At 33.8% G+C, this 24972-nt stretch overlaps 1 protein-coding gene across 1 annotated transcript in view; it reads left to right on the forward strand.

Annotated features, from left to right (window-relative positions):
* The window catches only part of ASCC3 (activating signal cointegrator 1 complex subunit 3), a 338512-nt gene that overhangs the window by 44831 nt on the left and 268709 nt on the right, over positions 1–24972 (forward strand). The window contains 1 exon segment of the mRNA XM_036871893.1: positions 21951–22071. Within this exon segment, the coding sequence (XP_036727788.1) occupies positions 21951–22071 (121 nt within the window).

Genomic DNA, 24972 nt, shown 5'->3' on the forward strand with positions numbered 1-24972 from the left:
AAAACTCCTTTATGCTCTTAAAAATTACAGAGGAGCTCATAGAGTTTTCCTTATGTTGTTTATCAATATGTTCTATTGATATTTACTGTATTAAAAATTAAAACAAAAATTTTAATATATTATTAAATATTGTATTTATTAAAATAATACTAAATATATAAAATAATACTAAATCTATTGCATTAATATAAGTAGCTAAATCTATTACATTAATACTAATAACACTAAATCTGTTACATTAATATAAGTACCATTTTTATGAAAAGTAACTTTTCTAAAATAAAAAATATAGTATGAAGAATGGCATTGTATGACATTTTTTCAAATCAATTCAATGTCTAGCTTAATATAAGAAAGCTAGATTCCCATATGTGCTTCTGCATGCAGTCTGTTCTGCATTCTTCATAATTCTCTACATTATGTAGCCTCTGGAAATCTCCACTCACTTTATACTCGTGGGAGGATGAGGATGAACGAGGCGAATACTATGTTAGTGTTATTATGAAAATAGTTTTGGCTTCATGGACCTCCTGAAAGGATCCTGGAGATTCTAGACCAGACTTTGAGAATCACTGATTTAATGTATATACTACAGTTTGATAAGGAGGCTGTCGTGATGTTTTTGGTACCCAGAGTAGAAAATCTAATATTATCATGCTGAATGATTAACATTAATGTTTCATGAAAAGGTTTTATATCTATTAGGTATTGTACATTCTTTCTGGTAGTCTTAGCCCTGCTAAAATGTAAGGACACCAACATTAACCAGGTTGACATTAAAATAATGTATCTTCAACTGTGAAGACAAAATATGTGCTGCTTTTTCTGTCGTCTTTCCACCAAATAATCAGAAGAGCCCTTCCCCTGCCCAGAGTCTGAATAGAGAGCTACCATTGGGTAAAATTATACTTAGAGAATATTTAGAATCATAGAATTCCCCCACCCAATGTATTATTTGTGTGTCTAGCATTCTATCCAAGTTGGTGCCCATATAATAAGGGCTACTTACTCTAATGAAGAGTTTCTTTTTTTCAAAAGGCATCTTATCCCTTGCTTGAGTAGTCCTCATGTAACTTACTTGTTTTGCTGACTGATAACTGCTCCTATTATGTCTGCCATTTAATCTTGTATCTGTACAGGGGCAGTAAAGTTGTAGATGTCTACTCTTTTATATGACTGTGTTTTAGACATGTGATGGCAGTTAAATTTTTCCCTTCCTTAGCTTTTTTTTTTTTAAGTGTAAAACTCCTTCAGTTTTCCTCTACATTAACATTAATCCATTATATCAACACAATCTGTGTACAGTTCTTCAGTGCTCCATAGATCTAACAGTATTGACCTGTAGAATGCTTTCATCATCTCGTCTTCAAAGATATCAAACTTTCAGTTGCTTATCCAATCTAAGAACAAGTAACCTAATAATCTCATAAGAAAAAGAATTAAGACTATTTTGCCATGATTTTACTTGTGAATTCTGTTCTTCTGTTACATTTCCATGTGTTGATATTTAGGTTAAATAATTTTCACAACCCATCATTTTTATCATTTCTTTTTTAAATTGGGGAATTTTGCCTTCATCTGGCACTTCTGTTTTCCTTTGTTATTTCTCAGAGATAGCAATGACTCTGACCTCAACTCTGTAAGCAGTTCTTGAACCTTGGCATATGATTCATCAAGGTCTGAACACCTGAACTTATTTATTTGAAGAAGTTAGGTGATTCCTTACTACTTTCTCCATAAGGCAGAACTCAATATTTCTCCATGGGTAGCATTCAATATTTATGGTACTTGTTCTGCTCTTTCCTGTCTTAAGCTAATATTCTCTGTAGGAGAAGATGCATGCAAAGTGAGAATAGACTTGCTTCTCCCATCTTCCCCAGGGAAGAACATATGTCCTGGTTTTATTTCCTTGCTTCAAGCTTGGTAAAAGAACTCTTTTGTTATTTCTCTCGTTTTTACATGCCTAGATATTTTTAGAGATTTAACCTTCTAGACACTACTATAATAGGTTTTAAAAATATATATGTAATTATGTTAGTTTTTATTGTGATTTTGCTACCATATTGTCTCTCATGTCCCTCTAATATTTTTCAGTTTATAGTTACTGCGTAGCCATAGTGTTTTATTAAAATTAAATTTTTTTCTCTTATTTTTTTCAGGATTGTGGTGGAAATTCTAGTCTTTTATGCCATTTCATTTTTTAATGCCAACTGTTCTTTACACAACTTTATTTTTCTAAGTTAAAACAAAGTATCATTGTAGAAAATTTAGAACATAAAATGTAGGAACGAAATCATCTGTAAGATTCTCGCTACTATCTAGTGATGGCCGCTGCAAATATTTTGGAGTATGTATTTTAAAAAATATGAATACTTAAGAAAATGGGTCATCTAGTATACGTAAGGCTTTTTTGTTACTTAACACTTCTATGCATATTTTTATGACAATAAAACATGCAATATATTATCTATTGTATATTTTTTTTAGTTGAAGTATAGTTGATTTACAATGTGATTAGTTTCAGATATATAACATGGTGATTTGGTTAATGTATAATAACTTTTAATGGCTGCATAGTATACAGTTATCATCATATCCTAGTTGATTAAATTAATACTCTGCTATTGAAGATTTAAGTTAAATCTAGCCTTTCCCTATTATAAATAACATTGCAATAAAAACTCTTATGCTAAATATTTGCTAATCCATATTTTTCCCTTGAATATATTACTAGTACTGAAAATTTTGCATCTAAAAGTACTGACAAAATTCTTTCCTGAAAGAATCTACAGTGTACATTTCTGCCTGTAGTGTATAAGAGTATCCTTGTACTTACATTCTTGCCAACCCTGTTTATTAAGGAGATAATTATATCTCACTGTTTTAATTATATTTCTTATTACTACTGAGGTTAACGATTTTTTTCCCCATATATTTATAGGCCACTTACTGCTTTCTAGTGAGAATTGCCAATTTTTCATTTGATGAAGTTCAATTACTCTTTATAATTTATAAGAGAATTTATAATGAGATTAAAAAAATTTTTTGTGATGTTTTGAGTGTACAAATAGGCAAGTCTATTCATCTTTTCATTTAGGAATCTTTTTTTGGTATTATGCTTAGAAAGGCAATTCCAAAGACATGATTGAACCTCCCATCTTTTTTGAACTTTTTTCTTTTTAGTTTCACTGGTTTTAGTCAGAATGTTATTTGGATCAGATGTATCTTTGTATTTAATTTGTAGGTACATATCTGAATATGTCCATATTGCATACTCTAAAGTGATCTAGCCATTTTCTCCCAAGGTTCTTATTACTTCCACATTGTCTGCCATTTTAGGTTATTCATTCCTACTTTTACTTTTTAAGGGATGAAATTTTCATGAGGAAAATTCATGTTCTACTTTCAGCTGAATGTAAAATTTAGGAAAGGTCAAGATGGTTGAAGTGTTACCTGCTATAACAGGTCTCTTAAGTTTTATGGTCTATATTGGGAAAGCACTGGCTGTATTTTTTTATTTATCTTGGTTGAATGTTGCTTTTATCTCCTTTGTGGCTCAAATTGTTAGAATGATGGGCTGAATATGACATGATAAAATAGATAAATATAAGTTCATATACTTGTAACCAGGAACACTGTTAATTATAGATAGAAGATCTAGTTCAGCAGCTTTCTCTAGTTGTGGCGAGTGGGGGCTACTCTTCATTGCAGTGTGCAGGCTTCTCATTGCGGTGGCTTCTCTCGTTGCAGAGCAGGGCTCTAGGCGTGCGGGCTTCAGTAGTTGTGGCACGCGGGCTCAGTAGTTGCAGCTCGCGGGCTCTAGAGAGCAGGCTCAGTAGTTGTGGCGCACGAGCTTAGTTGCTCTGCGGCATGTGGGATCTTCGCGGACCAGGGCTTGAACCCGTGTCCCCTGCATTGGCAGGCGGATTCTTAACCACTGCGCCACCAGGGAAGTCCAGAAAAGGTGTTATTAATATGTTAACTTAAACTCACAATGAGGACTTAAAAATACTTGCTTGTTTCCAGTTTGTGGCAATAACAGATTCCAAACTATTTTGTTCATAGTTGGAATGGTTGTTCAAGGAGTAAGACCTTTTACCAAATTTCGTACATTTAGTCTTATTCTTCTCTGTTTGGCACTGTTCATTCACTCGTTTATTCATTCATTCTCAGCTGTGTGTCAAGTACTCTTAGGTTTTGGGAGACAAAAAGGAAAGGTAATAAAGTTCAATCAACCCACTCCCATTATCTTGCTTTCTTAAGTCTCCTCCTCTTGGAATTTTCATACGTATATTTAAAAGGAGAATGGGCATGAAAATTATGTTTGATATAATGAATGTTATGACTAATTTGGAAGAGCATATGGATTTTATAAGTTGAGAAATATCTGTAATGTTTCAATATGGGAAAGAAATAAGATAAATACATTTTATTAGTAGAATAAAGAATATATTTCTGTGTTTTAATAGTGTTTGAGATGAGTAAAAACATTCTGGATAATGTTTATCCAGTTGATAAACATAGATAAGTATGACTATTAGATTTAGAAATTGCTATAAGCTTTATTAAAGTATTTAAAATTTAATACATTATTTGTTCAGCTTTATATGTACATGTGCACATACACACATACATACATATGATGGCTGTAAATTTGTTTTCACTAAGGCAACTAAAAATCAGCATATTTTGTTTTTAAGAATCAAGGAAGCTATCAATTTGCCACGTGCATGAAAATGTAAAGTAAGCTTTTAAATATACAATGGTACCTAGCTTTAGCCTTACTTACTATACATCTAATTAATTATAGTATGTGAGGAATAAATAGTATTTACATTCCAAGTAGTTTTAGCTAAGTCGTAAGTGACCTTGGTTTTAGCTTTGTTAAGTTGTTGTGTTAGATTAAGTACCTGTAAATAATGAACGTTAGTTATTCTGCGAATATAATTTATCTCATTCTCTGCAGTGCAACAACAATTTGCATAGCACATTTTTCTTGAGAGATAAATAAATGCTAAATAAATGCTGTCCTAATTTTCACGGTCATTTTCTTTTGTTGTTTAAGACTTTATTTTGGAATGTATGAATACTTAATAATTTTTTATGCCACAAACCAAACTAAGAATAATTTACAATGTTATAAGTAACATACTCTGCTTTATGTAATTATCCTGATACTGAGTTCCATATGGACTGTTAATTCAAAACTTTTTTCAGAATTACTCAGTTAACATTTTCTTTTATCATACTTCATTATTCTTTGTTTTCAATATGCACATCATTTCATGTGCTAATCTAAAATTGCTTGTTATCTCAAAGGAAGGCATTCCCTAAATTGAGTATAGTTTTTCTTTGGATACCATGTTTACTACAGTGTATAATGTATGCTGTTTATACAGTAGAGGTGTAGATACAACTCTGAGTTTTAAAATGCCTCCCTTTATAATTAAGAAAGGAAATACATGGATTTGCCTTAGTTTAATTTATGAGAATCAGAATGCCTCCTCTTTTTCTTGGGGCTTTATGGAATAGTCACTGGTGCATCACATGGCTTTCCAATCCTTCTACTATTCTTAGAATCCCAGCCTGAGTAGAGAATTTGTAAATTACCCTGTTTTAATACTAATACCTAAGGTTATTCTGACTTCATAAAATAAACTTCTGGAGCTTTCTTTATCTGTTTTTTGAAAGGTTTCTATAAGAAAGCGATTATTTCTTTGATGAAAGTTTGAAGCAAGTATGCTTCTAAAACTGTGTTGCCTGGTGTCTTTTTGTAGGGCAGACATTAATTAGCAATTCAGATTTTCCAGTCGTTGTTGGTTTATTCAAATTTTCTATTTCCTTTTAAATCAAATTTGATAATTATATTTTTCTATGAAATTAGCCATTTCACTAGCCAAGTATTCAAGCTTTTTGCTCTAAAGTTATTCATAATGTCTTCTTATTTAAAAAAAAATTTTTTTTTTACACTAGCTTTTGGTTATGTTGCCCCTGTATTTCTGTCTGTTCTCTACTTTCTAATTTTTGATAGAGGAGTGTTTGTTTTCAGAGAACCAGCTTTTAATTTTGTTGCTCTTCTCTTTATTTTTTTTTCCCCCACATATGTTTTAGCTTTTATTCATATCGCAGGTATTAGTTTTAAATAATAGGACATCTGGCAGTTTCCCAATCTTTAGATACAAAGGAGTTGGGCCAAGCCTGATGTCCTTGTAGTTACATCCAGTTATAGCAGATGTATTTGTTTCACAGTGGAAATGGGTTTCTTCTTTAAAAATTTTAATCTGTTTATAACTACTTGTTTTCTTACTCAATCAGTAATAATGATGATAACATTTGAAATACTCTAAAAATATAAAGTGACATCAAGGATATTTATTGTATCTGAAAAATAAAGTAGATTCCAATGAGAATGTTAAAAGAGATGTATATTTTATGACCCGATAACTAATGCTGATAGAAAATGACCTCATATTGATCATTAATTACCTCTTTTCATTACTTACTCATTTTCTTCACAGAGATTTGTTAGGCATCTTTTTTATGTTTTACTAGGTAGTTTTTGTTTAAACCACAAGCGTATGATCATTTAACTTTACAAATATTTATCAGCAGTAGGAGAATAATCACCTTGATTGATATAGATTTAAAATTCTTTTTTCCTTGAATCATTTATCATCTTTTTTTAATTAATAAACTTTTTAAAAAGCAGCCTTAAGTTTACAGAAAAATTGAGCAAAAAGGATAGAATGTTCCAATATACACTCTTCTGTTTTGTTTCATAAATTCTTTTAATGGAAGCAACTGCTTTGTTACCTCTTGGAGCTTTGTAATAGTACTTATTTGAAAGTCTATATCACATTGTTCCATATTACCTTCTTCTGGAGTGAACTTAAGTTCCATTGTTGATGTTGTTGACTGTCAGTTTTAGTTTAAGATTTCTTCCTATGTTTTAGAATTTTAATTATGCTGATGGTGAGGTTGATTTGTAGCTTCTTCCCTCCACATTTCCCCTCCTCCCCATCTTAGACTGCTATAGAGTTGTGGCCACAAGTCTCATTTTGGTAGTAGTTCTTTTCAGCCCCTTCTCGTAAACAGGGGAGCCCCATGCCCATGCTCTGGCCTCAGCTAAGCCTTGTTCTGCTTTGCACATTGTTTAGAAGGAGCACTTTTTTTTTTTTTTTTTTTTACATTTTGGCCATGCCGCAGCATGTGGGATCTTAGTTCCCCTACCAAGGATGGAACCCGCGCCCCCTGTGGTGGAATCGTGAAGTCTTAACCATTGGACTGCCAGGGAAGTCCCCACAGAGCACTTTTCATCTAGGTTATCTCACAGGAGCCAGACTCCTGGCCTTGCTGTCTAGAACTGGAGCTCAGCTTGTTACTTTAGCCCTACTCGGTGTTTTACTTTTTTTGGCTCAATTTCTGGTCCAGGGAGATATTTTTCTTCTTTTTAAGTTTGAAGTGTCTTTCAGGTTTTTCTCTTTTTCAGTCTTACCAGAAGAGGTGCATTCAAGTATGAATTTTGTGCCCTACCTTCTTTTTCATCTTAATCGCTAATACTTGTATTCAGAAGTCAGCCTCCTTCACATGTTAAGCATAAAAGGGAAGGGAGTTTTTTCAAGATAGTCTTAAGAAGAAATTTAAAAGTAAAATATATTTTAGTTTAGTTTTTTTTTTTTAAGAGAAATGACTGTGATTATCCTTATAGGATCATCATATTTTTTATTGTGACAAACTGCTTAAGGGTTTTGTTATTTAGAAACACTCTAAAACTTGAAAATAGTAGAATAACTAAATTCAGTATATGGAATGTCGATTGTACTGTCAGAATCAGTGACCAATAAACACTTATTCAGCTATTCTTTCTACTTAGGGTTAAAATTGAAATCTTAACTTTGCTCAAGGCAATGGAAAATTAATCATGACGGTTATATTGTTTTAATAAGAATAACTTAACTATAGATTTTACAGGTATTTTGATCATTACAACAACAAAAAAACCCAAACCAGGAGCTCATTGTTACTTATATTATTATTAAGCCTTATATATTTTTTGCTTTATTTTGGTGTTTTTAACCCTGTCTCTTGTTTTATATGAGTACCTGGTTATCATAACTTCATTGCTTATGCACTTTATGTATCAACTGATACCCAGAAAAAGTGATGTGTAGTATAATATTCCTGGAGATTCAATTTCTGTGTAGAGAATTAAGTGTCTTGCAAATCCCCCAAATAGAAAGATCCCCTAATAAATGCTGTGATTTTTATTGTCTATGCCAATAAGGAAAGAGGCTAAACATTATTCCTTGCATATTATCAGTCTACCATGAAACATAATAAATCTCATAACAATAGTAAATGTGTATTTGAAGAGTTACAGGTATTGCTTTCTGTGAAACATGTTAATTTTCTTTTGATATACAATTAAATAAGCTTACTTGGAGAGTAATACTTTACCCACTTGCTCCATTTTGTAAATCTGGCCATATAGATGCTCAAGCAAATTTTTCATTTCTGTTTGTAAGCTGCTCTTCCTTTCCCTAACCAGCTTAGTTCAAAGTGCCATCCATGGCTCTTCTACTTGGAAAGAATATAGTGGACATTCTGCACTTATTGCATCTCTTAAGTAGTTCCAGTTAGATATTAGGATAAGGGATTTGCTTACTACCTCAAATGATTAAATTGTTAAAACATCTGTTTTATTGCTATTATGAACTAATAATAATTGTATTTTTAAAATTACTGAAATAGTTTTTCAGTGATCAGATTTTTTAGAAAATGGTGTATGTTAGCGTGATTCCTATGTGGTTACATTGTGCTTGATAAAAAAAAGGTTTTTCATTTGAAAAGTAAGATTTGGTAGAGGAAATAAAGTTTAAATTATTCATTGGTCCTTGTACTATTAGTTATCAGCTGATTTGTCTACATGATAAGGGATTTTTTGGTTTATATAATTTGTGTTCATTCCAAATATGGCAATTTGTGAAAACCTATTTTATTTATTAAGTTAGTGATGCTTTGTGTCCTTAGCGGACAAAAAGTTTAAAAAATTGGTAAATCAGAATCTGGTTCGTATTATTTCTATTTATTTAAAAAATAAACATATTTATTTATTTTTGGCTGCATTGGGTCTTCGTTGCTGTGCGCGGGCTTTCTCTAGTTGCGGCGAGCGGGGCTATTGTTTCATTGCGGTGAGCAGGCTTCTCATTGCTGTGGCTTCTCTTGTTGCGGAGCATGGGCTCTAGGCGCGCAGGCTTCAGTAGTTGTGGCTCGCAGGCTCTAGAGCGCAGGCTCAGTAGTTGTGGTGCATGGGCTTAGTTGCTCTGTGGCATATGGGATCTTCCCGGACCAGGTCTCAAACCCGTGTCCCGTGCATTGGCAGGCGGATTCTTAACCACTGCGCCACCAGGGAAGCCCTGGTTTGTATTATTTTTTTAAAAAATAAAACCTCTTCTGATTAAATAGTATATGTTATTGTAGAACATTTGGAAAGAAAAAAATGAAAGTGTGAAATTTAGTGATATTCTTTCAGTATTTCTCTGTATAGGACTTGCTTGCATATTTTTATGGATGACATAATTTGAGTAAAAAACAATTTAATGAAATAAAAAATAAAGACAACTGTCAAAAGCAAACAAGATATTCTTCAGTAGGGAAATGGATAAACTGTGGTATATCCATATGATGGAATATTATTCAGTGATAAAAGAAAATGAGCCAGCAAGCCATGAAAAAACGTAGAAGAACCTTAAAATGATTATTGCTAAGTGACAGAATCTATCTGAAAAGGGTACACACTATATGATTCCAACTATGTGACATTCTGTAAAAGGCAAATCTTTGGAGATAGTCAAAGATAAGTGGTCAGGGGTTGGGTCAAAAGATAAGTGGTTACCAGGGGTTGGGGAGAAGGGAGAAAGGGTGATTGGTGGAGCATAGGGGAGGTTTTAGGGAAGTGATCTCTTCTGTATGATATTGTAATGATAGATACACGTCACTGTGGTCATCATACATTTGCAAAACTTGTAGAAGTACAACACAAAGAGTAAATAAACTCTAATGTAAACTATGAGCTTTTTTAAAAAACTCTAATTTGGTAGTCAGTGTGATAAACTAGACAGATAGATTTTGCTGTGTAAACATATTCTATCTAGATCTAAACAGTGTTTTACAGTACAATCAAAATATCTCCTAGACCAGTGCTGTGTTTTTGTGATGATTGAAATATTTTGTTTGCTCTTCAACACAGTAGTCACTAGCCACATGTGGCTGCTGATCTCTTGAAACGTGATTAAATGTAACTGAGGAATTGTATTTCAAATTTTGTTTAATCGTAATTACTTGGCATACAAATAGCCTTGTGTGACTAGTGGCTACAATACAAGACAGTGAAGAATCTAAATTAGACAAGATATATCGAGAAGTGTCAGCAGTGATTAATACAGTTAAATGGAGTTAATAGTTGATTGAAAAACCTTATTGTAAATATTGGTTCATTGCCAATTTGGAATCAGGTTTCCATTCTTTTTCCTGTAGTTTTTTACTTTTGTCCTGTCCTCAGTACTTTAATCAATAATTTGTATAAAGGCACAGTTATTGAACTTGTGTTCCAGACTGGTTCAACACTGATAGTGTTTACTGATTTAATAGATTGCCAGAATCCAGATTTAAAAAGCTCTCTAAAGACTAAAAAAAAAAAAGAAGAAGAAGAAGAAGAAAATGAAATTTATAAGGGATTTATTTGAAATTTTGGGCTTAAAAATTATTATATAAAGTACAGGATATGGGAATCTGCCTACTAGGAATTTATGTGGAAAAAAACTAAAACCAAATACTTTTACTTGGCTACACATTCAATTTGAGCCAATAGTGTGATATTGTTACAAATTTAAGCTGTGTTTAGAAAAGTTTAACATCTAGTCCAGAGTTGTTTTAATCTCTGTGATCTGCCCCAATTCAATCATATTTGAAATGTTATGCTCAGTTTTGGATGCCATTAAAAGTAAAAGGCTCAGTAAAAGGTAGATTTCTAAATGAACCTGGATAATGAATCATCAAGAAACCAAGTTATATGACTAATAGTAAGGAATTGATATATGTTTACCTGGGAAGGAAAGAACTTACGAGTGAAGTGTGCCTAATACTTTACTTGGCCTTATCTTTAAATTTTTGAAGGGCTGTCTTGTAGAAATATTATTAAGATCATTCTCTGTAACCCCAGAGGGCACAGCCAGTGTTAGGTGAAAGCTATAGTGAGTCTGATTGGGCTCAATGTACGGAAGGATTTTTTGACATTAAGCATCCTCTAGCAGTGGCATGAGTTTCTTTATGAGGTAGTCTACTGCTGGTGGAAGTATGCTGGGTGTTCATTAGCCAGAAAAAAAAATGTCAATAACAGCAGTAAGTATGTATAGAGCACCTGTTGTCAGATACCATGCTAATTTCTTTTAACAGACAGGAAAGCTGAGGCGCAGAGAGCTTAAGAAAGTTGCCCATAGTCATACAAGTAGGAATTGACAAAATTGATAAACTTAGCTCTGAGTCCAAGCCCGTGTTCTCAGCTGTCCTGTTTTTCTGCCTCCTTTGGCAGTAATTATTGTTTTTTGAGAGCTTTGTTTAGATGTCCTCCAAGGTCCCTTCCAAACTGAGCTTAGATGAGATGACCCCATTGTAGTTTCTACAATGTATGGGTGTATGTGAAAGCTGACTGTGAGGGAGATTCATCTGTTTCTTGTATTTAACAGACTGAAATGGAGGAGACATACTGGTGGTTGTCAGCAAGGTTAAGGAAGCTGTGACCTAACCAGTGATTAAAGTTTTAGTTGAAGCAATGGTTTCAAATCTATTGCTGCTTTTTACAGAACACTAGGATATATTGTATTTAGTTTCACCATTGAACCAAGAATAATTTTACTAGCAGAATTTGGAGTTAGAATATATGCATGCACATATTTACAATCATGAGCACACTTTCTTGAGAAAAAAAGCTGAAGTAAATATGCATGTCAGATATTTGTGTTAATATTTGTTGTATGTTCATTTATTCCCTAACAAGTGATAGTTGATTATTACATAGTTTTGTAGTATTTTCTTTGAATTATTATTCTATCATGATTGCTTTTAAATGATAAATGCATTAGTATTATGTATATTTAGCAAAGATTCACTGAATATTTCTTCAGATGAAGACTGTGAAAATATTTGCTTTAGATGTAAAGCACTTAATTACTTGTCTGGGACATAACTAGTGTACAAGTGTTAGGTTTCGTTATTTTCACCGTGATACAAATTATTTTGTGTACTTTTCTTGCTCCCTTATTTGATTATGATTCGTTTATTTTGGTAATACTAAATACCTGATGTTAATTACTTATTATATGCAAGGCACTGTGTCATATACATTTACATACATTATTTAGTTCACATCACAACCCTGTGGAGGGCATGTATGTACTCTTATTCCCACTCTACAAATGAGAAAAGGAGGCTCAGAGCAGGTGTCTAAGCTCCTAAAGCCAATGAGCAGCAGGCTTGTGATTTGAGCCCTGACTGACTTTCTCCTAACCTAACTGCTGTGTGTTACTAGTGTTCATAAACTTGGTAAATTATTAAATTAAGTTGACTGGCAGGGGGGTAATATAAAGTAAAAACCGAGTTGCTGACTTAGAATGCACTTACACAGAAGTTTTGAAAATATGAGCAGCAGTGGTATCAGTGGGTTGTACCTAATCTGTATTTCCTTACATTCTATAAAGCACTGACCATTTTCAGAAACACCATTCACGTAAGAACATTTTCAGAAAAAAATATTATTATTAACTATAAATATTGGTTATAAGACATATCCAAATAAGAAAACTTACATTGTGAAAAACTTTCATAACAGAATGATACTTTAAAGCATTGGTCTCCAAACTTTTTTGATTATACTTTCTAACCACGTTTGATCATGTATCCCTGATATAAATGTAGTTATTTAATTTGAAACTGTATATGATATACAGTATAATTTTAAATTATGCTATGATACCTTACGCTCATTATAAAACATACATAGAAATGGAGAATTAAAAAGGATGCTGTTTTAAAAAGAGTGTTTAACTTTATTAATGATATTAAAATTCTTTCCAGTCAGAGCAATGTAATTGAATATACATCAGTATTTTTGACTCTTAGTTTAGCACTTTGTGATGTTTTGAGGTTCTGGTTCTATGTTTCAGTTCAATTCAGTACTCTCATCCTGAGAACAATGGAGAGCAATTGGAAGTTGTTGGCAAGGGTTGGAGGGAAGGTAGCATACGTTGATCAGACCTACATTTCCTGAAATCTTCTGTCATTGCTATGTGGAGAATGGATTGGAATGTGTTTTGGATAGATGTGCAGAAACCATTTAGGAAGCCCTTTGCATAAGCCCTTTGCCACAGCAATAACTGTTTTGGGACTTAAACAAACAAGGAGAAGGCTGAAATCTGTTTAGTAGTTGAGATCGAGAGAACTTAAGAGTGAATTGGTTGACGGGGTAGGATTGGGTGTGATGCATAAAGAGGTGGTAAGGGTGCATTTTAGGCTTTTGTGTAACTAGAAGGATGGCAATGCCATTCATGGAAATAAAGAATATTTATAAAGAGTTGAAGTGGGTGGAAAACCAAGAGATGGTTTTGGGCATATGTGGAATTGCGAGAGGCCTTAAGACCTCCAAGTGAAGATGATAACCGGACAATTTGGTAAATGAAGCTCAGAGTAGAGATCTGGGAAGGATTTGTGATTTTATGAGTTTTCAGTATATGCTTGCTAATGGGAGCTGAGGGCTTGCATGTGAACAGCTAAGGAGAGAACATGGAGTGGAAGTAAGAGAAAGCCTGGGATTAAACCTTAAGGAACTCCAACATTTAATAGTCAAAGGGAGCCTAAAGAAGAGATAGGAATGTACCAGCTGGAGTGGTAGGATACCTATCAAAAGAATGGCATGTCTAGAGAACAGACTTGTGGTTGCCAAGGGGGAGAAGGGGAGGGAGAGGGATACACTGCAAGTTTGGGGTTGGTAGATGCAAACTATTACATTTAGAATGGATAAACAACAAGGTCCTACTGTCTAGCACAGGGAACTATACTCAATATCCTGTGATAAACCATAGTGGCAAAGAATATAAAAAAAGAATGTCTCTATGTGTATAACTGAGTCACTTTGCTGCACAGAGATTGGCACAGCATTGTAAATCAACTCCAGTAAAATAAAATAAAATTACTTAAAAAAAAAGAATGGTGTGTCAAGGATATCAGAGGAAAAGTATGTTTCAAGAAGGGTAAGGGGTATTTAGCAATGTGGAGTGATGCATGGAGGATGATCCAGGAAGATGGGACCAGAATAATATTCATTATCTTTAGCAAATCTATGAATGAGTATCCTTCAAACAGAATGGATAATAGTAACATCTGCTATCCTTCAGACAGAATGCATAATAATAACAGTTTGCATAGGTATATCTTATTTTTACTTTCTTTTTCATGTTCTTTTCTTTAGTTTTTTATTGTAACCTTCTTAAAAAGTATAGATTAGAATTGAACTCAGCCCTCTAAATATGGTTCAATCAGTGTAGTATCCTTTGAGACGCTAAATGGGGTTTTGGAGATACAGTATTGCTATTACTACATTAAATTTTTCCCTAGCCTTTATTACATTATTTATTCATATTGAACCTGTAAATAACCAACCCCCTACCCTTTCAGGATTTTTCTTAGGAATTTATTTGTGGGATAAGGTTTCCTCATCTTGTACAAGTACATGTGAGTTTTTTAAACCTAATTGTGGGGTTTTATATTTACCTCTATTGCTTCTCCTTAGGTCTGGCCAGATTATATCAGACTATTTAGAAAATTTAAAATTTTGATTCTATCGTGAACTAAATTAACACCTTTAACAAATTTAATTTAATAACTTCTAGTTTATATATATATAATTGATAAAATTTTGAGCAAGACAGCGCCATGACCAATCTTTAAAGAACAACTTTAGTGGGTGATCTCCATATTGAGAATAATCCCATAATCCACTTAATTGTATTGCCCAAAAGGATACCTAATTCACATCAAGATATTATGCCTACTGTGCATCACTAGCTGTTTTTCAGAATGCCCGTTGACTATTTGATAGGGAGAATGGTTGGTCTCTCTTTTGAAAGAGGTCTTTTCGGAACTTCAGATAGACTTATTTTTGACTTTTAATGAATTCTTTAATATAGACTCGATGGAAACAGAATGGAACTGACAAACCTTTTATAAATATGAATTTTATTATCTTTAAAGCCTGTTTTAGTGATTAAATACTTTGTTCAACATGTTTTGACTAACCTGAGAAGTAGGGTTCAAACAGGACATTAACATGACCAGGATTGCCTTTTACTTGGAAATAATGTTTTGCCTCTAAATCTTTGAGTAAACCTGTAATGCAAGTATGTTTGTCATGTTTATTCTGTGGTTTCACAAACCCTCAGCATATCTGCATACCCCAGCTCTTGAACAGATTTATAGTTCTTACTTACGCCCATTATAACTTTTTGTTACCAATTTTCCTAAGATTTATAGTATAATTTTCTGTGGTATATTATTTAAAGGTTTTCATTACTTTATATTTTGCTTTTATGATGATGTAATGTCTATGATTCATTTTGATACTGTGTTGGGGATATAGCATCCACTAGAGCATCGTTCCTATTGGAATAAAAATGATATAACACAGAATACAGTGGAAAGTGGGGATTACCTTTCCTGAGAGATTCACAAACTACATTCATCTGTTACAAGTGTAAGAAATAAGGAAGTAATGCTGCTTTAAAGTTAGTCTGTTCAGGGACTTCCCTGGTGGTCCAGTGGTTAAGACTCTGTGCTTTCATGATAGGAGGGACTGGGTTCGATCCCTGGTCGAGGAACTAAGATCCCACATGCTGTGCAGTGTGGCCAAAAAAAAAAAAAAAAAAAAAAGTTTAAAAGGTCTGTGCATGTTCTGCGATAATTTTTTTTTTTGGTATCTCAGGAACATAGTCTGTTGGTTAATTTTTTTACTTTAATGAAGAATACTTTAATTTGATAATTTAATTTAATGAAAAAGGAATTATAATAACAATGAGAACCCTGAGCACCTTTGTCTGTTGAGAAGTTCCTTAATAGATAATAGTGGCTTTAGCAAAATCTACCAGGAAAAGGATATTACCTGTCTATTCCTATTGTGTTTCCTTTAAATCTGATATCCTTAATTTATAGCCAGAGTAGTAAAACTTGCCTTTTTATTGTTTTGAGAGCTGCATTTTTGTTTTTTTTAAACTCTGTAGTTGATGCCTGTTTCTCTGCCCAGAGCTAACTTTTCCCTCCTTTTTTTTCAATTTGATAGCTTCTGGAACTTGTGTCAGTGTATAGAGCAATGATCCAGACAGTTGTACCTTTACAGACAGTCACTCTCAGTGCCAAATTAGTTTGTAGTGCAAATCTTGAATGAGAACTGCACCTGCTCTCAGTGTAGATGAAAATGGCAAATGTTAGGGAAAGCGTAATTTGAGATTGCTTTAAATCTGATGGCAGCTGATCTCAGAATTCTGCTGGGGATTCTTCACTTTGGGTTATGGAAGTCCTGCTATTCAGAGCAAAACAGCCTTCTTGTCTCTTTTGCTAGGTCTTAGGTGTATTATTTTTAAGAAATAACATGCTCTTTGCGCTGTGATTCTGTATCTGAGATGTTTTATCTAGAAGTTATCTTCCAAATACATTGGTGGTTTCCTAAAATTATGTTGGACTAAAAGTTTCTGAATCTCTAATTTATCATATGTCAACATTATATTTCAAATATGCAAGGGTAACTGCCACAATAAATCACATTCTTATGGAGGAAATGGTCTCAGTTTAAGAATTAACATGTTCTTTGAAAGTTGATAGGATATAAAAGACATTTCATGCTGTATGTAGAGAGCATTTCCTACTACAATTTGTTTGGAGTATGGGGGGAGAAAGTAGCTTTGTAGGTATGTATTACATTTATCTTTTATGAAATTTGCTTGTTCTTTAATATCACCCTTACCTTAAGCATGGGGCTTGTGTCTAAAAGCAATTCAAAACACTCACTTAAAATGCTTATCAGGAAAATTGTATTTAATCTTTATCTTTCAACCCTCAACAGTTTATTGGTTACTTTTAATATCTTAAGTCATTTTGGTTCATAGTTTTAAAAAATAGCTTCATTGATATATAGTTCACATACTGCACAGTTCACCCACTTAAAATGTTATAAATCAGTGTTTTTTAGTATATTCATAGATATGTGCAACCATCACCACAGTCAATTTTAGAGCATTTTACAAAACCTCAAAAAGAAATCCTAAGCCTTTAGCTATTATTCCCCTACTCCCCCCGCCCCCTTCTCCCAACCCCCAAGCCCTAAACAACCACTAGCCTACTCTCTGTCTCTAGAAATTTCCTTATTTAGGACATTTCATATAAATGGAATCATAATACGTGGCCTTCTGTGACTAGCTTCTTTCACTTAGCAAAATGTTTTGAAGGTTCATCCATGTTGTACACTACTTCATTCCTTTTTTTTTTTAATAAATTTATTTATTTTATTTATTTTTGTCTGTGTTGGGTCTTTGTTGCTGCGTGCGGGCTTTCTCTAGTTGCGGTGAGCAGGGGCTACTCTTCGTTGCAGTGCGTGTGCTTCTTTTTTTTTTTTTTTTTTTTTTTTTTTTTTTTTTATTTTTATTTTTGGTTGTGTTGGGTCTTCGGTTCATGCGAGGGCTTTCTCTAGTTGAGGCAAGTGGGGGCCACTCTTCATCGCGGTGCGGGGACCGCTCTTCATCGCGGTGCGCGGGCCTTTCACTATCGCGGCCCCTCCCGTTGCGGGGCACAGGCTCCAGACGCGCAGGCTCAGCAGTTGTGGCTCACGGGCCCAGCTGCTCCGCAGCATGTGGGATCTTCCCAGACCAGGGCTCGAACCCGTGTCCCCTGCATTAGCAGGCAGATTCTCAACCACTGCGCCACCAGGGAAGCCCCAGTGCGTGTGCTTCTTATTGCTCTGGCTTCTCTTGCTGCGGAGCACGGGCTCTAGGTGCATGGGCTTCAGTAGTTGCAGCACATGGGCTCAGTAGTTGTGGCCCACAGGCTCTAGAGCACAGGCTCAGTAGTTGTGGCGTACAGGCTTAGTTGCTCCGTGGCATGTGGGATCTTCCCTGACCAGGGTTTGAACCTGTGTCCCTTGCATTGGCAGGCGGATTCTCAACCACTGTGCCACCAGGGAAGCCCTACTTCATTCCTTTTTGTGGCTTAGTAATATTCTGTGGTGTGGATGTATACCACATTTTGTTTATCCATGCATGAGTTGATGGACATTTGGGTTGTTTCTACCTTTTGGCTGTGTTAATAGCCCTATTTGTTCAAGTTGTTTTTTGGACACATGTTTTAAATTCTTCTGGGTATATACCTAGGAATGGAATTGCTGAGTCATATTGTAATTCTGTGTTTAACTTACTGAGGAACCAGAAAACTGTTTTTCACAATGGCTACACAACTTTGTATTCCTGCACTGTATGAGAATTCCAGTTTTCTCCACATTCTTGCCAGCACTTATATTTTCCATTAAAAAAATAGTTGTTCCAGTGGTTCTTCTTTGAATTTCTTTGATGACGAATGATGTTGAGCATCTTTTCACATGCTCATTGGCCATTTATATATTTTCCTTGGATAAATTCAGATCCTTTGCTCATTTTTTTCATTGGTTGTCTTTTTATTATTAGTAAGAATTCTTTATATATTCTGGATACAAGTCCTTTAACAGATATATGATTTGCAAATATTTTCTCCCATTCTGTGAGTTGTTTTATTCACTTTCTTGATGGTGTCCTTTGAAGCAGATGTTTCTTATTTTGATGAAGTCCAAATTATCTGTGTTTTCTTTTGTTGCTCATGCTGTTGGTGTCATATTTAAGAATCCCTTACCAAATCTGAGCCCATTAAACTTACTTCTGTAAAGAGTTTTATAAGTTTATATGTTAAATGTAGATCACTGATCCATTTCGATTTAATTTTTGTATATGGTATAATGGTCCAACTTCAATTTATTTCATGTGGCTAGCCAGTTGTCCCATCATTTATTGAAAAGACTGATCTTTTCTAACTGAGTGGTCTTGGCACACTTTTTGAAAACTTTACTTATTTATTACTTCTAATAGTATTTTAGTACATTCTTTAGTATTTTCCACATAGAAGATCATAGTGATCTATAAATAGAAATAGTTTTACCTCTTCCTTTTCAATCTGGATGCTTTTCATTTCTTTTTTCTTACCTAATTGCCCTGACTTGAACCTCCAGTACAATGTTCAGTACAAGTCACAAATGCACACTTTTTTGTCTTGTTTCTGTTCTTAGTGGGAAACTAATCCAGTGTTTCACCATTAAGTATGATGTTAACTGTGGGATTTTCATAGATGCCCTTTATCAGGTATTAGAAGTTCCTTTCTAGTCCTAACTTGTTGAATGTTTTTACCATGAGAGGATGTTGGGTTTTATCAAATGGTTCTTCTGCATCTGTTGAGCTGATCTTGTGATTTTTGCTTTTTATTCTATTGCTATAATATATAAATTGATTGTCTTATGTTGAACTAACCTGATATTCCTGACATAAATCTCACATTGTCATGGTATATAACTCTTTTTATAAATTGCTGGATTTGATCTGGTTTGCTTGTATTTCACTGAGGAGTTTTGTGTCCATATTCCTAAGAAATACTGGTCTATAGTTTTCTTATGACATATTTATTTGTCTGGTTGTGGGGTCAGAGTAATATTGACCTCATAAAATGAGTTGAGAAATATTCTTTCCTCTTGTTTTTTGGAAGTGTTTGTGAGGAATTGGTTTTAACTTAAAATGCTTTGTAGAATTCACCATTGAAGCCATCTGGACCTGGGCTTTTCTTTGTGGGTGGTTTTTGATTATTAATTTAATCTTTCACTTGTTTTAGGTCTATTCAGGTTGTCTGTCTTGAGTTAGTTTTGGTAACTTGTGTCTTTCTAGGAATTTGTCCATTTCATCTAGTCTACCACCTCCAGGGCTTGTTACTGTCATTTGCTTGTTTATTTGTTTAGTGACCTGCTGGATTATTTTAGTGCAAACAGTTCCTCCTACCCTCACTCCACAGTGTTTAGCTTCGGATGTCGTTCCCCAGGGAGCCGCCCCTGTGAGTATACGCATAGTAACTTTGGGATGAAGGTAGTGTTAGCACAAACAACCCTTTTCTACGCTTCCCCTGACTCCATTCAGCTGTTCAGATCGGGACTTGAACCCACGTGTGATCTTTATTAATTCCCAGCTGACCATTCTGATGTTTACAAAAATGCCCCTGGGACATAAATTGCTCCATAAACTAATCCAATAAATTTGTGACCCCTTTGAAGGAGTAATTCCAAAGGTCAGTGATGATACATAGTCTCACCCCAAGAGGGTCGTCCCAGTTGTCTCTCCCCTCAGTTCTCTCTTGTAACTTAGTTGTTGAGTCTGTGAATGTTCTCCTAATTGTGGTTCACCACAACCTCTGCTGTTTCTGAGATAGCCCTTTGGCTTCAACTTCATGGCCTGGTTGCAGATGTGGTCTATTTCTTTGGAAGAGATTGGGATCTTTCTGTTTTATGGCTTGGTTCTACCCTCAGGCAAGATTTCTGAGGCAGAACTCTGGAGCTAGGAGTGGGGACAATGGAAGGCTTCTTTCTGAGTGACACCCCTGCTTTAGAAGCTGAGTACTTGATGGAAGGGGTAGGCTGTAGCCTAAATTCTAGGCTTGCCTCTCCTTGTGTGGAATCACTGCCCTATCAGCCAGAGTGAGAGTGATTGGATCACCAGTATTTTCCTTGATGTTTTGCCCAAAGATAAGGCCTGTCCACATTTGGGGACAGAGTGGAAGACAGGTGGCCTTGTGTTTAGATAGTGTCAGTCAAATGAACAGCAAAAGGAAAATATTTACTAAATATTTAATGCCTTATATATACTCAACATAAATTCCTACTTTTAATGATATTTTTATTTGTGTGGATCCTCTAAGAACAGTTAGAATTTGTTTAATATAAAATCTTCACATGTAGAATTAAAGTATAACATTTCTGGACAGGAAAAATATATATACCCCCAAACCACATATGAGAAAATCTAAAGGCTTTCTGGCACAGTTATTTCATACAGTTATGTAATTGAAAGTCTCTGAATCCTAAAACTGGTTCTCTGACTCTGGAATCAACTTAATCTTTGGCAATCACTCTGCATAGGAGAGTAGGATATGCATAAAAACTTTTAATAAAGTTACAGAAAGCACTTGCAGTACTGTGTTTCAGATTTCACATATATTAAGCATTGAAAAGTATTGATACTTATTAATTAAGCATTAATAAAATAATAAAAATACACTTTAACAAAAAAATACAATTAATTGTTTTTTAAGCACTAAAAATTTGGCATGTCCTGATTTATTAAAACATTCTAATGATTTTTTAACTCTAAAATGATAGCTCTTATTAGTAAGTTGTAAGAAATATGGTACTCTGCACTCTATTTGGGAAAACCAGAATGGTATGTTAAAAAGCAAATTAATTTTAGAATTTCACTTGGTTATACCAAGAAAAAACCAAGTGTCAGAATTTTTTATTCTATGATTTAGAGTTTTATATTTAAATCATAATTATTTTAACAGTTGGATCATGCTCTTTACTTATATAATTGCAGGTAGCCTTATGAAGCCGAAAGCTCCTTAGCAACGTGAAGCAATGTAACTTCCCTAAGTTATTATTTTTTTACAATTCTTTTCTAAGTACTTTTTAGGTTCTTCTGTGTTAGTTTAGCTTCATAGCTGTGTTGAATAGGGTGTTAATAACTTGAAAAAATAATTAATTTTGAGGTAACAGTTTGTTTTGATTTTCCTCTTATAAGCTCTTTGAACTGCTGGGACCTGATGGACTTGAACTTATTGAGAAACTCCTCCAGAACAGAATTACAATTGTGGACAGATTTCTTAATTCTTCAAATGACCACAAGTTGCAAGCTCTTCAAGGTAAGAAAGTGTTCAGTGGTAATTCTACTTTAAAGGAAAAATTCATTGTTTAGCAGTCTATTTAATACAATTATACTTTTAATATTCTTTGGTTGATTATATAGCTTACTGATACCATTCTCTTAAGTAGATTTTAGGTGTGGCAGATTATGAAACAAGTGTCAATGCCCTAAATAGGGTATTATGTCAGAGATTCTGTTTATGTTTAGGTATAGCAGAAGATTTGGAAAGACAAAAAAAAAATTTAAGGAAATACATATAGTGCTTACAATGGGTCAAGTAGAGTTATAATTTATAACCACTTTTATTTTGAAAACTTTCAAACCTTAGTAGTGGTGCAAGGATAGTGTAATGAATACTCACATACACTTCATGTAGATTCACCATCATTAACATTTTGCTTCCACCCCCCCATTATCATTCTCTACACATACACACACACACACACACACACACACACACAGAGGCATATGCACACATGGACACACACATATACACATTTAAAATTTTTGCCGAACAATGACTAGAAGTTGCAGACATTATAATACTTCAGATATAAAATTTCAACATGCAATAAGAGTCTCTTGCTTACCTGCAATACAGTTATCACACCCAGCAAGTTGAACATACATATAGCTATGTATTACATATGTTTGAAAACCCCAGAAGAATTAGAAAGAGTTGTCAAGGAAGCTAAAATTTTTTTTTTTTTTAAAAAGCCTGACTTAACTATGAGACAACTGATGCCAAACTCAGGTTTTAGGTGGTAAGTAGGAAAACTGAGTTTCTTACCTTTACCCAAATGTCTTTGCTTTATAAATAGTTTGGAATTTTTAAAAAGTGCATGGGCATAAGAAATTAGACCCCCTTCTTCAAACTAGTCAACATTCACCCTTCTTTTATGTAAGTGATGTCACCTTTTCTTTATATTTATGAGTGTGACACTGAAAGGAAATTACAAAAAGAACCTTGATTTAAATCCAAAATTTCTTATGGGTTTTCTTTATCCTACACTTTGATTACTGATAGTTGCCTTGGAGTTACTTTGAGATTTCTAGAAACTTTGAAGATTGGAGTTTAGCCACTTTGTCTTTCTGCAAGTCTCTTGGTTCTTTAAGTATACTGAACACTTATAAACTACTTTTCTGTAAGAGGACTTTCACCTGTTAAACAGTGCTTAATCACACATTGCAATAAGCCAGCAGAACTTAGGAGCGTTTAAAATGGGAATCTGCCAGAAGAAAAGGAATGAATTTAAATATCTGGTCTTGCGATGTAATTTCTGAGAATTTGATGTTCATTTTGTCAGCCTTTTAAGTGCTGATACGTACTGATTCCACCCTTTATTAGTGCTAATTTATTAACGAAAAGTTCAAAATGAGTTCAGCTTCACATATTTTTTTAAGAAAGCTGTGGATGATGAGTTAATGTTTTGTAGTTTCATTATGTCCATTTTTGTTTAACATTTACACACAAACTTTATTCTACTAGGATAACTTTAGGAAGCAACACACTTTTTAACCTAAAACCAAATATTAAATTTGAATTATTAAAAATTTTTGAACCATCAGTCTGCCCTGAAATATTTTCTACTCTTCTCAGTCGGCTTTTACTCTTTTAGTCTATGCTAGATTGTTACTAATGTTGCTACTATTTAAGAATAATAGTTATACCATAGAAAATTGGGGGCATTTAAACAAACTTCTTCTAAGGACTGTGGTAAAAGAAGCTGACAATGAACATATTAGGTTTTTTGTGTATATGCATTAAAGATGATTTTCCTTATTTTTGGGGGGAGGGAGAAAGAAATACTCTTGAAGAAAAGAATCATTAGACTCTGTTACTTTATCACTGTTCTCACCCATTTATGTCTTTTGATATAAATTTTATGTTAACGATCCTTCAAAATTCTCTTAGAGAATACAAATACTAAGCTACCTTAGTAAGACAGCTGAATCCTACTCTTCTCTATTCCACAAAATCATGGTCTTAGAGAGCAATAGCTTCCTGCCATTTAGCATTTTCTATCTTTCATACTGATTTTCTTTGAATCCTTTTATCCAGATATATATACATCCACCCTACTTCATCTCTATTCTTATAACCAGGAAATGTAAGGTAGGTGAGAAGTGGGTGGGTATAGTGTACTCACTGCTAAATTGAGGATAGTTGTGAATTAAATTCTGTTTTGGGGATGGTTGTAGAGAATGTTTAGTACGAGGTGTATCATAAAATAAAAATTAAGTTAGCTCGTGCTGTCAAATGACAGTGTTTTGAGTAGTTATACAAGACTTTTTCTGTCATAATAACATTTTAAAAGGATACAAGCTCTACATGTTCTTCAGTAAAATTTTGTGTTAGAATTGCTGTTAAGCTTAATCATTTCATTTCTGCTTGTCAGTCTCTACGGTTAACTGAACCCAACAAGGAGAATCATGCACTTAAGCATTTGTGCTTTATAACTTGATTTTTAAAATCACCTATTATGTTCAGTCTTATGGGATTTCGGTATATTCTAATTGAAGCCTTATAAAGCTATCAATGAGGTAGACATATTTTCTTCTTATAATTTTAATTTCCTTATTTTGATGATCACAAATGTGTCCAGTAGTATTTTGTTACTGTCACATTTGTTTAAAATGTTAATGTCATTAGCATAAAATATAGTATGTCACCCAAAGTATTTAGTTTCACATACAAAATCTTTAACATTCATTTATAGTAATAAGTACATAGCATTATTCACATTTTTTAAAATCCTGCTTAATATCTCTGTCGTTGAATGTGTGACTTTGCAAACAGGTTAATTTTTTTCATAGTTCAGAGTACATTTGAAAAATGCCAGTATGTTACTTTCTTTCCCTAACACTGAGAGTTAGTTGGTTATAAATTCAATCATTA

Source organism: Balaenoptera musculus, chromosome 12, assembly GCF_009873245.2.
Source record: "Balaenoptera musculus isolate JJ_BM4_2016_0621 chromosome 12, mBalMus1.pri.v3, whole genome shotgun sequence".
Taxonomy (NCBI): Eukaryota; Metazoa; Chordata; class Mammalia; order Artiodactyla; family Balaenopteridae; genus Balaenoptera; species Balaenoptera musculus.